Source organism: Pagrus pagrus (genome assembly GCF_965226575.1).
Source record: "Pagrus pagrus genome assembly, chromosome: 19".
Lineage (NCBI taxonomy): Eukaryota > Metazoa > Chordata > Actinopteri > Spariformes > Sparidae > Pagrus > Pagrus pagrus.
In genome coordinates this window covers 7,378,978-7,394,342 of record NC_140203.1, presented here as the reverse complement: position 1 = coordinate 7,394,342, position 15,365 = coordinate 7,378,978, and the positions used below count along the sequence as shown (strand labels likewise).

The 15,365-nt window shown below is 40.2% G+C and overlaps 1 protein-coding gene across 1 annotated transcript in view; it reads left to right on the top strand.

Moving 5' to 3' along the window:
* The window catches only part of csgalnact1a (chondroitin sulfate N-acetylgalactosaminyltransferase 1a), a 34,737-nt gene extending 19,398 nt beyond the window's left edge, over positions 1-15,339 (top strand). The window contains exons 5-8 of the mRNA XM_084383325.1: positions 9,438-9,616; positions 9,820-9,914; positions 10,150-10,231; positions 13,238-15,339. Of these exons, the coding sequence (XP_084239451.1) occupies positions 9,438-9,616; positions 9,820-9,914; positions 10,150-10,231; positions 13,238-13,533 (652 nt within the window). The 3' untranslated portion in view covers positions 13,534-15,339. The remainder of the gene's footprint in view (positions 1-9,437; positions 9,617-9,819; positions 9,915-10,149; positions 10,232-13,237) is intronic.
* Positions 15,340-15,365: the final 26 nt, after the last annotated feature.

Genomic DNA, 15,365 nt, shown 5'->3' with positions numbered 1-15,365 from the left:
TTTATCTGGGTTTCAGACTGTGGTAGAGTTGAATGGGAATCATCATGGGAAGATTACTACCTTTGGTTCCATTATTTTGGAGGCAGATACACACATACAGTGTCCAGAGATATAATCACAAACTGCATAAAGGCTCACCGTGCGCATGTGAAACTGGGCTGCAAGTAAGATTAATTTCTTTATCGAGTTATCTATTGATTTTTCTGGATCAGTAAATTTAGTTTAGTGTGTAAAATAATGGATGCATCGATAGGCCAGGTGTGTGTAGGTGAGAACAGGATTTCTCTCGTGCCCTTTTTTCTTTCTTTACATAATTATTCTGTCACTTTTTATGTGTTCAAACAAGAGAAACACTGTAAATAGCTTCCAGACTGGACGGACTGGAAATGTGTGCCAGTATCTCCCTTTCTAAAAGACATTGCTTCTCGCCCCTCTTTATTGCTGCAATTCCACCAGAGTCATTTCCGTATAGTACCCTTTGAACGTGTCCGTAACCTCTTGCGAAGCTGCTGCATTTAATCACGGAGACACTTCGCCCTGTACTGTACGTTCCTGCCTCAATGAGAACATATACAAACTGTATATAACTGCAATACATCCAATAGGCGTTTAACTGAAAACCTAAAATGTGAACCCACCAAAGGAAAAGTCAGAGGATCAACTAAGTCTTTAGGATTCATGGTCTTTTGTCTCGTTGTAATGAACCAATTTTGTGTAATTTTGCTTGATAAATGACTTCGAATTACCGCGATTGTCTTTTATCGATCAACTAATCAGTCACACTAATTGACTGATACAGCGCCCTTGCTTGCAGTTCCTAATGAATAAACCTCATTTAGCTCTTTTTAAAATAATTAATAATGGTAATTCTTACTACCGCAGCCCTTAACCCTAAAGACAAGGTCCGAACCCTAAAAGAAGAGCTGAGCATCAGCCAAAACGTCGTCACTCTGAAGGTCTGAAACTCAAGGAAGCAGTTCACGCACACACCTTCACTCTCAAACGAGTCAATATCTGTTCCCAGCAGTGATGGCATCATTAGTGGCCGATCTGATTCCACTCTGCCCTTCCTACAAATTAAATTCACCTCTAGAACGTGGTGTGATTTGCTCCCTGACAACCTCTAGCTATTTTTCCTTTTTGTGTGTGTGTGTGTGTGTGTGTGTGTAAAATCACATGCAGTCACACCTCTGATATTTAGTAGCACAGTCTCCCTGCTCACATTGTTCCAAAAAAGGCATTTATTTCACCATAAGCTGCCAACATAAACCACTAGAGGCGAATTTCCAGTGAGTCTAGTAAGATCTGAATTGTCTTGGATCTCCACCAGCTTTCTAACCCCTACCAACTCCTCTTCAGGGGTTAAATACATCTGAAATGTGCTTGGATTACAGGTCCTAACTATTTGGGTGTGTACATCACAAGCCAAACCAGTTCCACCGTAACAAAAGCCAAAACAAGTAGAGTATACAAGATGGAAAGCAATGCTCCAAAAAAATCAGAGCCTCGGTTTTCAAGCACTCTGCCAGACACCAGGGATATTGATTAAAATAGATAGGATCAGCTGTTGAACTTTCAAGTATATCGCTTCCACATCCATACTTCAAAGCCTGAACTCGGGCGCAAAACCATCAGGGGGCATGTACGTTTCTGAGCCTTACACGCAGAAAAATAATGATTCAGAACAACAGGAGATAAAGAGGAAGAGGGAGACGAGGGAGGATGGAGCTTGTAGAGTGGGGAGAAGAATGACTGATCTGTTTTAAAGAGATACCAGTCGATACATATGAATAAGCAGTGTGTGTCAGACGCAGAGGAGAGGCGATGGCTGAGGGGAAAAACTGTGAGAAAGGAAGTTAGAGGGCAGGTGTGAAGATAAGATGGGAAAGCAACGCTCAGTGTGAAAACAGACAGATTTTCCCAGCATGGAAGAAGAGCACAAACAAGGATCTCAAGGGAAGTAGTACGTTAAGATGAAAGGAGGATCAGAAATTTGGGCAGACAAAGAAACGGCGGATGAGATCATTCTGTTGCTCCTTCATTACCTCATTTTTTCCCCCTGCACCACCTTGCAGCAGCCTCTCCATTAAGCCTTTCATGCTATTGTGGCGTTTTGTTCAGTTCAGTTCAGGTCAACAACTCTCTGAAGAGCCTCTGACAGCTCTGAGGAAGCAACAGGATATTGTCGACCTGAAGGTGACTGAGAAAGAATTATGAGTAGAGGAAATGATTGACAAATCACAGAGGAGTTTCAAAAGCTGTCTAATATTCACTTTAAAGGCAGTTTGAGTCTTTACAGATCAACGTGGGCCCCATTCATTTAATTACTTTGCTGTTGATAACTTGTTTAGCTTTCTTGCCTGAGGGGCTGAGCCTGAGAGTGATCACAACAAGTCTACATTTTTTATGGCTTGCACTTACCTTTCCATTACATGCACAGGCTGTTGTCTCCCCAGCTCACTGTAAAGCTCTTTCCTTCTTGCGCGCAATAGTCCGGAGAGGATACACCAGCCTGCCTGCTCTGTAAACACCAGACAGGTGACAAACAAGCAGGAGAAATGTGTTGTTTAGAAGTCATTGCAGCCATTAAACAATCCCAGGTTGAGGAGAGCTAACAGCTGGCAGTTCAAATGTATTTATGATGCAGTGGCTTGCGTAAAAGAACCCGAAAGGCAGCGCAATTTTAAGTTCGCCCAGTTCGTACACATCTTGTTGTGGGACTCCAGGTGACGCAGAACTGTCAAACAATTAGAACAACTTAATTTGCATGAACTTCAAAATGTGGAACGTTATGCAGGGTTGTGAGGCCAACATTCGAATGCAAACTACGTAATGATTTGCCGAAATAAACAAGATGAAAAAGTGACTTAGTGATGGGGATGAAAGTCTGTGGAGGCAAAGTTTCTTGTTGAACCTGCAGGTGCAGGTTGCTTAATTAACCGGCGTTGGACTAACCACGAGTACAGGTGGAGGCACGTTACGTTTGTTTGTAACCTCGTGTCCCATTGAAGGGTGCGCAATTGTGATTTACATGGGATGCTCGTGCTTGCTTTACATGGCATTGTGAACATGGACCTATTAAGAAAAAATCTAAACACAGCGTCAAAGGCTGAGCCCCGTTCAATCCTATGAAAGCCGACAAAGTTCGACTTCCTGGTAAAATTAGCCTGATTTTCCATGGAGCTTCCACATTGTGTGCCTCATTAGCGCATGTGCACTTGAGACTTCAGCCGACCACTAACTTGAATTGGAATAAAACAATTTAACGGCGTGGCTCCTCTCGACATTCCAGAAATGATTGGACCGAGTGGCGCAAATTCAGATGAGTGAGTGAGTCATTTCGAGGGGTTGTGACGCTCAAAAAATCACATATTAAAGCTGCTTCTTTCACAATGCAAGTTGATTGGAAAAACGCCTTTTGGGCCAGTGCGCATCATGTGCCACTATGTCAAATTTGCTTCAAAGCTTGGCGCTGTTCTTGGGGGCTTGGGACTGACCAGCAATGTGAACTGGAAACCAGTTTCTCTGTCTGAAAGCAAAGGCGGCAGCAGCACTGGTCATCAGCTGTGCGCTACAGGCTGCTACTATTCACTATCCACCAAGTATAATCTCATTACGTAGCTAAAGGGAATGAATTGTTATGAATTGTCCCGGTCCGGATTATCAGACTTTGAACTTAATTTTCCACCAATACCATTCCCTTCATTGATCTGTCTGTTGTCTGCTGCTAAAGAGAGAAACTATTCAGAGAAGTTAAATACTTGACAAACTGATGACGTTAGATGAAAAGTCAGAGGATCACCAAAGCCAGAGGACTTCTGGAGAAAATGTTGTGCCAATCCATCTAATGGTTATTGAGAGATCTCAGTCTGGACCAACCAACCGACCAACGTTTCCGTCCCTAGAGCAATACCGCAAGAGAAAAATGCTTCACTGGTATCTCAGGAACGTGTTTGGACTGAAAAGAAGCCTGGATATGGCCACATATAGGCGCTTACAGCCGTGACTTTTCACATTGAATAAGCGCTATGTCTGCACTCAGTCCTCAAGCTATAACCACACAAGAGCAAATACATACACATGGTTACACAGAGGCAGAAAGAAAAGAGACACAGAGAGAAAATCTGGTCTCCCTCGTTGTCCTGAGCAGAGCTAACAGGATCAGGCCTGCTGCTGAGACGCAACATGACAGCTCTTAACAGGCTCCTCACTTCGACACAATTTCAACAATTTAGCCCATACTAGGTACCAGCCATTACGCCTACAAGAGACAAATTGACTATTTTAGGCCAAGATATGGGTGTTGATGCCTGAGGGGAGGCGGGAAGAAAAAGAGCACAATACAAAAAGCCATTTAGAAAACAAGGATATCGAGGGCTTAAAAAGACTTTTCCACTTGACACACAGCAGCAGAGCCTGTGGTCATACTGTATCGTTGGGCTTTTTATTTTTGAGACTCAGAAAATGGGTTAGTGGACCCAAAAAAACGTTGGAGAATTATTTTAAAAGCTAACGCACTCAGGCCAGCACACTCAACGTACACTCACCAGCATGAATAATACATCAATTTAGGCTCCCTGGAAACAGAGACAATTACATTTTCCCCCAAATAAAATCAGCAGTCAGAAAAATATCTCAATCATAAAACTTCTAGTTAATTATTTATAACTGTCTGTTAAAATGTACTGTAAATACATACAGCTCACTAAATCGTTGCAGAAGATTCACGTATGCTTAATACTGCCAGGTGATGGTTAGCTTCAGGCCTCAACAGGCAGAGAAAAACCTCATCTGTCCACATTTGACAAACTCAACCTACAAGCGCCTCTAAAACTCACACATTAATACATCATTTAGTGTCTTAATCCATCGTGTTTAATCCATTCGAGAACTGACACATAACGACAACTTTGGCTGTAGGCAGATGTTTTACCAAGCTGTCTGTTTCTCTCCTGCTTCCCCTCTTTAAGCATCAGCATATATTAGCATATCTCATAACCCCGTGTTCTCTCCATCTGTATATTAGGTGAGGGATATTGGCTCTCAAGGCAGATTTACATCAATTCAGTTTCCCTCCACAGAGAAATCAATTGAAGGCTGCAGTGAAATTCAAACTGGTTCATTGTTTAACGGCATGCAAATGTTCTCACTTAACTTTGCTGAAATTTAAAACAAGGCTCAGGGTAGACCAGAAATCTGTTTTTAAAGGAACAGCTCAACTATTTTGGAAACTACACTTGTATCATTATCATAGAAGCGATCAATCTCATGACTGTAGGTAAATATGAAGCTACAGCCAGTTGCTCTTTAGCTTAGCTTAGCTTAAAGACTGAAACCAAAGGGAAAGATAAGCCTTGCCTGGGGCACATTTCAACAAAATCTGCATTCCAGCACCTTTTAAATCTCACATTAGGTCTTACAGAACCTCCTGTAGAAAAATCAAAATAGCCAATAAGCAAACAAGATATATTGTGTTAATTTGGGATCTATAGAGGTGCTTGTAGGCAGATTCTTAGCCATGCTAGGGTTTTTTTATAATTCGAAAAACTAAATGTAAAAACAAATGTAGGTGGATTCTTTACCTCTTGACAGAGCTAACCTAGCAGTTTTCCCACGTTACCAGCCTTTCTGCTACATTAACCTAATTGGCTACATATTTAATGTACAAATATGTGAGTAGTATTGATGTTCTCATCAAAGCTATTCAGCACATGGCTCAAGAATAACAGCGTCCCATTGTCCCTGGGATGATAGAAAATGTGTTTGGGAGAAACAGAGATCTTACCCAGTACGACTCTGGGGAGACAAACTGAACCAAGCGCTAAAACGGAGAGTGTCCTCTCAGGCTGGCTACTCATTATGAGACCCAGGAAAACACGATCGGTTAAAATCTGAATGGACAGATGGTAGAGGGGCGGTTTGCCAAAAGTTAAATCATGATTGATGGTGGACTCACCTTACAGGCCTACTTTGAACAACAAATCCGTGTTTAATTTGGTGGAACGAGAGCTAGCTAGCTGTTAGCAGCTGTTGAACAGCAGGCCTGTGGTGTGTTAAGCAGAACTAACAATTAAAAGAGCTAAAAGCTCACATCTAACGGAGCTACCAGAGCCAACAGAGCTTACAGCTAACAGAGCTTAACACACAGCAAGAGTTTCTGTTCAGAGGAACATGATACATTAAACAGTGAACCGCAGTGTAATGTGACAGAGCTTTTGGATGCTAATACTTTACATTTACAACTGTAGATGATAATAAAGCAAAGCAACTACAAATTGATTTGGGGAAGGTTTATAGTCACTACGGATGGAATGGTGTACAATGTTTTTCTGGAGCGGTGGTGAAAAAAGTTAGTCTGGAGCCCTGGTCCCCTAAAATGTCAAACTAAAAAGAGGGCAAAATGTTTTTTCTGAAACAGAATAACATAAATGTTTATTTGCAAGAAACAGGACGTTTTTGTGTCTTCACTCACCGAGATGCTCCTCTTGAAAGTTCACAGCTCTGTCTTCATCTTTGAAAAAAAATGAGCTTAAAGTTGAGACTGAATCAACATGTGAAAGAGCTGCTATTGCATTAACATCATTTGTGACAAACGGCGCTATTGTGCTCTGTCTCTGTCTACCATCTGTGGACAGTCCGGTGCCAGCGGGTGGGTCAGCCTCCCATGGGACTCGGGTAGATTGTGAAACAGATCGAGTCTGTTTGGATTCATAAACTGTAGACAGACAAGGAGACTGAACTCTGCTGACTGACAGCACTTAAACATGTAGGTACATAAGGACGTCTTGTAATTGTTCCTGATGCTTTAGTTACTTTCAAACAAACAAATTAAATGCTCATAAGCGGCGTTGTGTTTATGTTTGATTAATGGCTACCCTGACCATGATTAAAAGGTTTTATTATGTCTTATTTATGGTCAAGGCTGAATGGATGGACAAAGGCTTTTACACAGTAACACACACATTATTCGCTGACATCTACACTCAAGGCAGCTAGATGGAAATGTGGGAAGCATGATTCAAACAACCTCTGGCAAAAACAAAGTCAGCGTGTTTCCTCTGGCCATCCTGGTTTCCTCTGACAAAGCTGTGTATGTCTGCCTCTGTTTACCTGCTCTCTCTCTCTTTACTGTTTCACATGTGTTATATCATCAAACATCACATGACTGAAGGAGGATGTTAGATCTTGTTTGTTCTGCCTTGGTCAGAAAACCAGTTTTTCCTCTGTATCTTCTAACCACAGTCAATACAAGTGTGTGTGTGTAGACGTCTGTGTATGTGCATGCATGAGAAAAGGATTAGTCACCATCAGTGTGAATTGTTATGGTTAAGCAGAAAAGCCACAGCTGTGTACATCTGGATCCAGCTGTGTCTCTTTACTCTCACCACATCCGTGGAAAACTTCAGGCCAGTGATGGAGGAAGCTTTGTTGTCTCATCCAATTATTTTTTTTGGTACCCACTAAAGTTTCTTTGTATCATGACTGGAATCTGAGAGAGGAGACCAGGAGTTGGGGAAATGACATCAGTTTTGCAAAATGCTGTGCTGATGTGAACTTCTGGAAGAAGTTTTTGAGGTCATCGTGTTCGGGTGGAAGATATTAAACACATAAAGGGCAGAAAACAGGATTACCAAGACTAGATTAACCCACAAAGGAAAAGCCAGGGCAAAGTTGTAGCCTACTGTATTCCCTCTCTGTTGCCTTTAAGAACCCATTAGATGCACTGTACACAGTGTGACAGCGTCCAGTTGCATCGTATCATATCCCACAGTATTGTATCATATCGTCTTGTCTTGTCTCGTCTCGTCTCGTCTCGTCTCGTCTCGTCTCGTCTCGTCTCGTATCGTCTCGTATCGTATCGTATCGTATCGTATTGTATCGTATCGTCTCATGACGTGTCGCATCGTATCGTATCGTATCGTCTCATGTTGTGTCGCATCGTATCGTATTGTATTGTGTCGTGTTGTATCGTGTCGTGTCGTGTCGTGTCGTATCGTATTGTATCGTATCGTCTCATGTCGTGTCGTGTCGCATCGCATCACATCGCATCGTATTGTATCGTATCGTATCGTATCGTGTCGTATCATATCACATCGCATTGCAATGTATCGTACCACGTCATATTGTATCGCATCGTATCGTATAAATTGGATAATAAGCTAGAATATATAATTGTAGGTTAAGATACGCAGCAGCATATAGAGTAATTAATGATATAATATGTAAGAATTCTGCATTATCCCAAATGTTTTAAACATTGTTCAAACTCAGCAGAATCCACAAGTTTACTTAAGATTACAGCGCATTTCATTTGGTCCCATCAGAGTCACATCAGATGGAGAGTTTAAAATTAGCTCCACCTTTACCAGCTGTAACATTAAAGTGATGAACACATTAGTGCATTAGTAATTATGAGTATTTCTACTTTTGGTACCTTAATTGTATTCTGATGCTGATACTTCGAATGTAGGGCTTTTTTCTTGTAACAGAGTACTTCTACACTTTAGTACTGCTACTTCTCCTTAAGTAAAAGACCTGAATACTTAATACTGAACACTTGCACTACAAGCTGGCTCCTGCATTTTTACTAAATCTTGATGCCCTTGTCTTGTAGAGTGGCAGTGTGCCAAAATCCTGATTAAATAGCTATATTATTTAATTTGATACTGTGCTCAAATGGTGCTTGTTCATAAATTTGTGTTTAATCAAATTACCTCAAACTTAAGTAAAAGTAGCTTGGTCCCCACAGAAACTGAGGCCGTGAAGCTGATGCTTCAACTTTTCATGGTCGTTGATCCAGCAGTTTTTAACAAACACATAAACCATCAATCAATATCCATCTTCTGTGTCTTTCTGTAAGTCAGTGATTTAATTTCAGCCACTCCCGGTATCTCCTCTCTTTCAGTCCAATTAAATCAAGTTATTGGCACAACGTTTTGTTTAAAAACACTTTGGCGATTAAAAGCGCTTTATTTAAGGCAAAGAAATGCTTTAGAAGAACATTTAAAAACGCACACAATAATACAATAAGAAAGGGAACACAGAACAATTAAAAGGAAAATTGCATCAATTAAAATAGGAGAAACTTAATACATTTGCATTTCCCCAAGCAAAAGAACAAGTGAGTTCATAATTTGGATTTTATATACAGTATTGATATGAATGAACTTATAAATGCAATGAATATATAAAAAATGTAGTGAGATACACAGCAAGGATTGAAACGACTTAGATACTGATAACGAGTATATAAAGTGAGAATATCTCACATTATAATCCTCCGTGAAATGATGTCTTGCTTTGATGAAAGCGGTTATATATTCTCTTTCCAGTTCACCACGGAGAGATTGATTATTCTCTTTTTGTTTTGACTAAATTCATCAAAAATGTAATGTCGCCTGGTTCTCTGTCTAACCGCTATCTTTGTGTCTCGGCAGGGAAGTTAATTTCAAGAACTACACTCTGCTGCAGCTGGACGAGGAGTTTTCTCGGGGACGGGGTCTAGACGTCGGTGCCCGCGCCTGGAAGGGAGGCAACGTGCTGCTTTTCTTCTGCGACGTCGACATCTACTTCACCGCCGACTTCCTCAACACCTGCCGGCTAAACACACAGCCCGGTGAGACATTTATGATCGATATATTATGCCTTTAAAGGAGTTTGGACTCGTCAAAATCTATCTAGAAAGATCTGGAATTGTTGTTCGTGCTACCTAGAATGCGGTGGTGGTCAAGTGAAATCTAATAAATGTTAAAATGGCTTGCCATAAAAACACGCACATTCCCATGAAGTCAAAACCTGGTTGTCTCTGCGCCCTCTCAGGTAAAAAGGTGTTCTATCCGGTGTTATTCAGCCAGTACAACCCCACTCTGATCTATGGGAGTCCTGAACACGTCCCACCGGTGGAGCAACAGCTGGTAACTCACACCAATCAAATCTATCACCTATCCTTACTGTTTTCTCGCTCTCTATGAGCCACTTGTGGAAAATATCATACTCGCTGCTGTGCTACATTGCTGCAAGGTTCAGAAATATTTCCCTCTCCAGCTGCCAGGTGTTCAATCCGCAGAAACATGCTGGTGTTGAAGTGGCTCCTGTGTGTGTTGAGCTGATATATTTCTGTTTATAAACTCTCAGTTCTTTTCTCTGCAGGTAATCAAGAAAGACACAGGGTTCTGGCGGGATTTTGGTTTCGGCATGACCTGCCAGTACCGGTCCGACTTCATAAACATAGGTAAATATTACAGAACAACATTTACAGCACAGCATGCACTGCAGTCATACCCATCACCACATTTTAGCAATGCAGGAATATATAAACAGTTGCTCTTTGGGGGTTGATTATCTGAGCAGAGGCAGAGGCGTTACATAACGCAGGGTAAAAATGGTCTTCCTGGAAGGCTACCAAGATATGTGCAGTGCTACGTTAATGGTGCCATAGCTTAATGGATATGAGAAACATCAGAACACAAATGGTTCAATATTACATTACTGTTCTTAACTGGGGGGAGATTTTATTACATTACTCTGCATGAAACAGCTCTGAGCGACAGCAGCAGCATACATTAGCATATCTCAGCCACGCGTCCACTCCCCTTTGTGTATTCGGTGAGGGGTTTTTGGCTCTCTAGACAGATTTACATCAATTTAGTTTCCCTCCGTAGTGAAATCAATTAAAGGCTGCGGTGAAATTTAAAGTGGTTTACAGTTTTAGGGCCCACACACATAAGCCTGCAAATGTTCTCACTTAACTGTGCCGCATGATGAACAAGGCTGTGAAAAGGCCAGGTCTGTTTGGGAGGCATAATTTAACATTTTAGGCAAAAACCCTTTTTCATGTTCTTGCCAAGAGATATATGGAGGTAGAGCTGCAACGATTGGTAGATTAATCACGTTTGTCAAGAGTTATCTGTTTTGGGTCATTTTTTTAAAGAAAAAAATTCCAAATTCTCCAATTCCAGCTTCTTAAATGTGAATATTTTCTGGTTTCTTTAATCCTCTGTGCCAGTAAACTGAATATCTTTGGGTTGTGGACAAAAAAAAGACATTTGAGGAAGTCATCTTCCTTAAATGATACTTGTCATGTAGAACACAATGTATCAAGTTTACTGGGTCTCTCTCTTCCTTCCTGTACCAAAAGGCGTACCGCAGTGTTACGTACTTGGACCACTTCAGTTCTCTATTTTATAAATAATCTCTGTGATAATTTATCAAACGCTGCTTTCTATTTTTATGCAGATGATACAGTTATCTATTGCTCATCTCTTTCAGTCGTACAAAAGAGTCTACCTTTGATGTTGTTGGTCACATTTAATTAAACTTAAACTGGTTTTAAATGCAGATATGTCGAAATCCAGGGTAATCCCAGTAGCTCAGCTGGTAGAGTATGTGCCCCATGTAAAGAGGCTGTGTTCTCAACACAGCGACCCAGGATTCGAATTGCGACATGTGGCTCTTGATCCTCTCTCTCTCCCCTGTCCTGTAAACTCTTCAAACTATCCTGTCAAATAAAGGCACTAAAAAGCCCCAAAAAATAAAAATAAAAAGTCAAAATTCATGATATTTTAAAACGGCAAAAATCTACCAACATATCTTCTTAAGATCTCAACTGTCTTGGGCTCTGGAAAAAACAAAACAAAAAAAAAACATTTTTCACCATTTTCTGACATGATATGGACCAAACAACTAATCAGTTAATCAAGACAAAATAATCAACAGGTTAATTGATAATGAAAATAATGGTTAGTAGCAGTCCTAAATGCAAGAACATGTATTTATGTATGCTTGTAATGTAATGTAGTGTGTTAAATTGAATTCACTTTTGATTTACACGATTACATGAACATTTTCTTTTTAAGGACCCTCAAAAGATTAGTTGTTGATAGAAGTCAGTATGTAGTTAAACCCAGCAGAGGCTTAGTTTAGCTTAGCTTAGCATAAATACTAAATTTAGGGGAAACAACTAGCCAGGCTCTCTCCAAAGATAAAAACATTCACCTACCAACGCCTCTAAAACTCACTAGTTATCACGCTACATGTTGAGATGGTCGTCCTCCCACGAAAACAACAGCATTCCTCACAGCAAACTAACTAAACTCAACCAAATAACAAATTTGTTTACAATGAAGTGGCAAAGTCCAAAGAACACAAAGACTGCTGTCATGTCCCTGTCTTTTTAACACCACATTCATTCCCTAACTTTAACCAAGCAGTTGTTATTCTAACCATATGACAAAGATCCTCTGACCTTAATTAAGCGGTCATTTTAAAACCAAACCATGATCTTTCTCAAAATGTTACCAAATTGTTTTTGTGCTTGATGAGAAAACACATGCTGTTTTTACAGCAAAAGAATGAGCACATTTCTGGTGATTTATTGTGATTTTAATCTGTGTAAAAACGGATGTTAGACTTTTCCTGGCATGGTGCACTGACTTCCTGTGAAACCACATTTATCAGGTTTTTGGTTTTTATACAGATCAACCAAACAAGATATAACATGTTAAGTTTTAGAGATAGGTTGATTTTTGTTGTGTTTATGCAAAGCCAGATTATCTGTTTCCCTGTTTCCAGACTTCATGCTAAGCTAGCAAGCGTCTGGCCGCAGCCTCACATTTACCGCAAAGACATATCGACATTATCAACTAGCTCATGACAAGAAATGAAAATAGGTGTTTCCCCAAAACGTCAAACTATTTCTTTAAAAGCTGATTAAGTAAATAATGCAGTACTGTATGTTATTTAGGCCACGAGTGCTCGAACAAAAGCAAATGAACAATTTATCTGTTGGGTTCAAATTCCTGTCTTATCTCTGTTTAGCCCTGGAGCGTGAGTTAAAAAAGAAAGACTGAGAAAGACAGAATAATTAAAACTGAAACTGCAGAGAGACACAAAGTGTGAGCAGAAGCAGATGTGATGAGTTCAGATGTCTGGAGCTGCAGGTTAAAACACTCCTGGTCAGAAAGTGTTTAGCGGTACATAACATCAACCCACTGCCTCCTCATGAAACAACAAATCAGGCAGTGAGGAGAGAAACTGATTATGATCACACACTGTAGACTCTAATCAGGATTCACAATCAGCATTCCTTGAAGAGGTAGTGAACGCAGCTCTGACAACATTAATTGCTTCGTTATGTTCGCATATCAAAAGTTTTTTTTTTTTTTTTACATAACAACACGTCCCATGACGTTATAATGCAGTTTAATGTTATCCTACATTCTACTTTTCTTGTCTCTAGGAGGTTTTGACATCGACATCAAAGGCTGGGGTGGAGAAGATGTCCACCTGTACAGGAAGTACCTCCACAGCAACCTCCTCGTGGTCCGAGCGCCGTCGCGAGGCTTGTTCCACCTGTGGCACGAGAAACACTGCGCCGATGAGCTTCCACCGGACCAGTACCGCATGTGCATGCAGTCCAAGGCCATGAACGAGGCCTCGCACGGCCAGCTGGGGATGCTGTTCTTCAGGCAGGAGATCGAAGCTCACCTCCGCAAACAGAAGCTACAGCAAAACTCAAACCCCAAGAAGACATAAAGTGCTGGTTGAACTATGATCACCACGACGACTGCAATCAGTTGAACAATTCAACTGATCTGAACTATGTCAAATTTTAAAGGAATAGTTCAACATTTTTGTAAAAATGCTACTTTCTTGCCGAGAGTTGAATGAGAAGTTTCCCCTCTCATCTTTGTACGCTAGATAAGTAGCTAGAGCCATTAAGTGATTAGCTTAGCTTAGCATCAAGCAGGGGTGGACTGGGTATAATAATTCAGGTCAATCTCCACATTTACTCTATTTAAAAGTATTTTGTTGAATACATTTTTATGTTGATGGTTTGTGCCAGTATCATATATTTTACTTTTAGTTTAAAAACACCCAAAATAGTCGAAGTGTAAAAAAGGTGGTTATGTGCTGGACTATTTCTTGACCAAAATAGTCAATAAATAGAAAGAAAAAAGATTTGTTTTTACTTTTGTTAGAGTCAGCACCATATTTAGCACACAGATAAGATGTGGTATAAAACTTGTCATCTACCTCCCTGCAAGAGAGTGAATAGGTATATTTCCCAAAATGTTGAACTTTTCCTTTCATGAAACAATGTGAAGACTTTTTAAAACTCTTTTTCAAGGACTCGGAGCACTTAGTTGCTCGGGGGAAGGACAACATGAAATAAAGATGACTCAGAACTGAACTGCTTGAGGAGCTCATCTTTAGAACTGGAGTGGACTTTTTCAACAGATCTCCAGTCTGAAGCATCCGTCTGTAGTTTATTGTCCATTTGTAATTTTTTCTTTGTAACTGCAGCAAGGCCTTTCAGAAAGAAAAACAGAAGCTAAATTTGAGCTATGAATTCTCTCTGAACCGTCTGCCTCCTGTGAATAAAACCCAGTCCGTCTCCTCAGGATGCTCAGTGAAAATTGAACCGACCCACAAGATTTTATATGTAAGGAAACAGAGCCACCTAGTGGAGTGAAAGTGACCAGCATGTTGGCGAATAAACAATGAAGGACTCGTTTAAAGCCTGGAATGGCCTTGTAACACTTTTTTTTAATATAAATTATTGATCAGTAATCCTCATTCCTTAATTTATGTGTGTTATTATTTTGTAAATGCCATCATTTATAAGAATTTGGATATCTGACGCAGTATTCTGTGTGGACCGAAGTGGGAATGATGCTGAGAAGAAAAACATGTTTTTTTTCCCCCCTCAAACGCCTTATAAGTATGAGACGTATGTATTTATGCCCAAAATATGTCTAAAGATAGGTTTATTTTTAAAATGGTTAATTTAATTGTAGATTAATTTGTGTTTTTTATCTCATAACTAATCTGTGGACACTTAACGGATAGATAAAGGAAAACAATAATTGACTTACAGTGATTTTGTACACTGTCCTGACACTGACGACGACTTATCTTCAGTCAGAACGAGACTATTGGTCTTTATATTTTTGTTTCTGTCAATCAGATGTGACTCTTGTGTGCCTTGTCATACACACAGAGCATTAATGAAGAGATAATGTGACATTACGTGTGTTACTCCGCAGTCACAGTAACTGGAGATGTTCTTGGTGTAGAGATAAAACTGCCTTGATGGTTACTGTATATTGTTTTCATACGGTCGCTCATAACTCTCGTCCCAGCACTTCTTCAGTCGGTCAGAACGAACTGTACTTTTGGTGGATGACCAAAGATGTAAAAAAAAAAAGGCACTTTTGCAAACATGTTTTTATTATTTGCCATTGAAACGCTCCTTGGATTGATGCATCGAATGACTTTCTTGACAGTTCGTTATTTTTTCACTTCATGTAAATGAGTTGAATAAAACATTTTTGTGCATCGTGTGTATTTTATTATAATGTGTT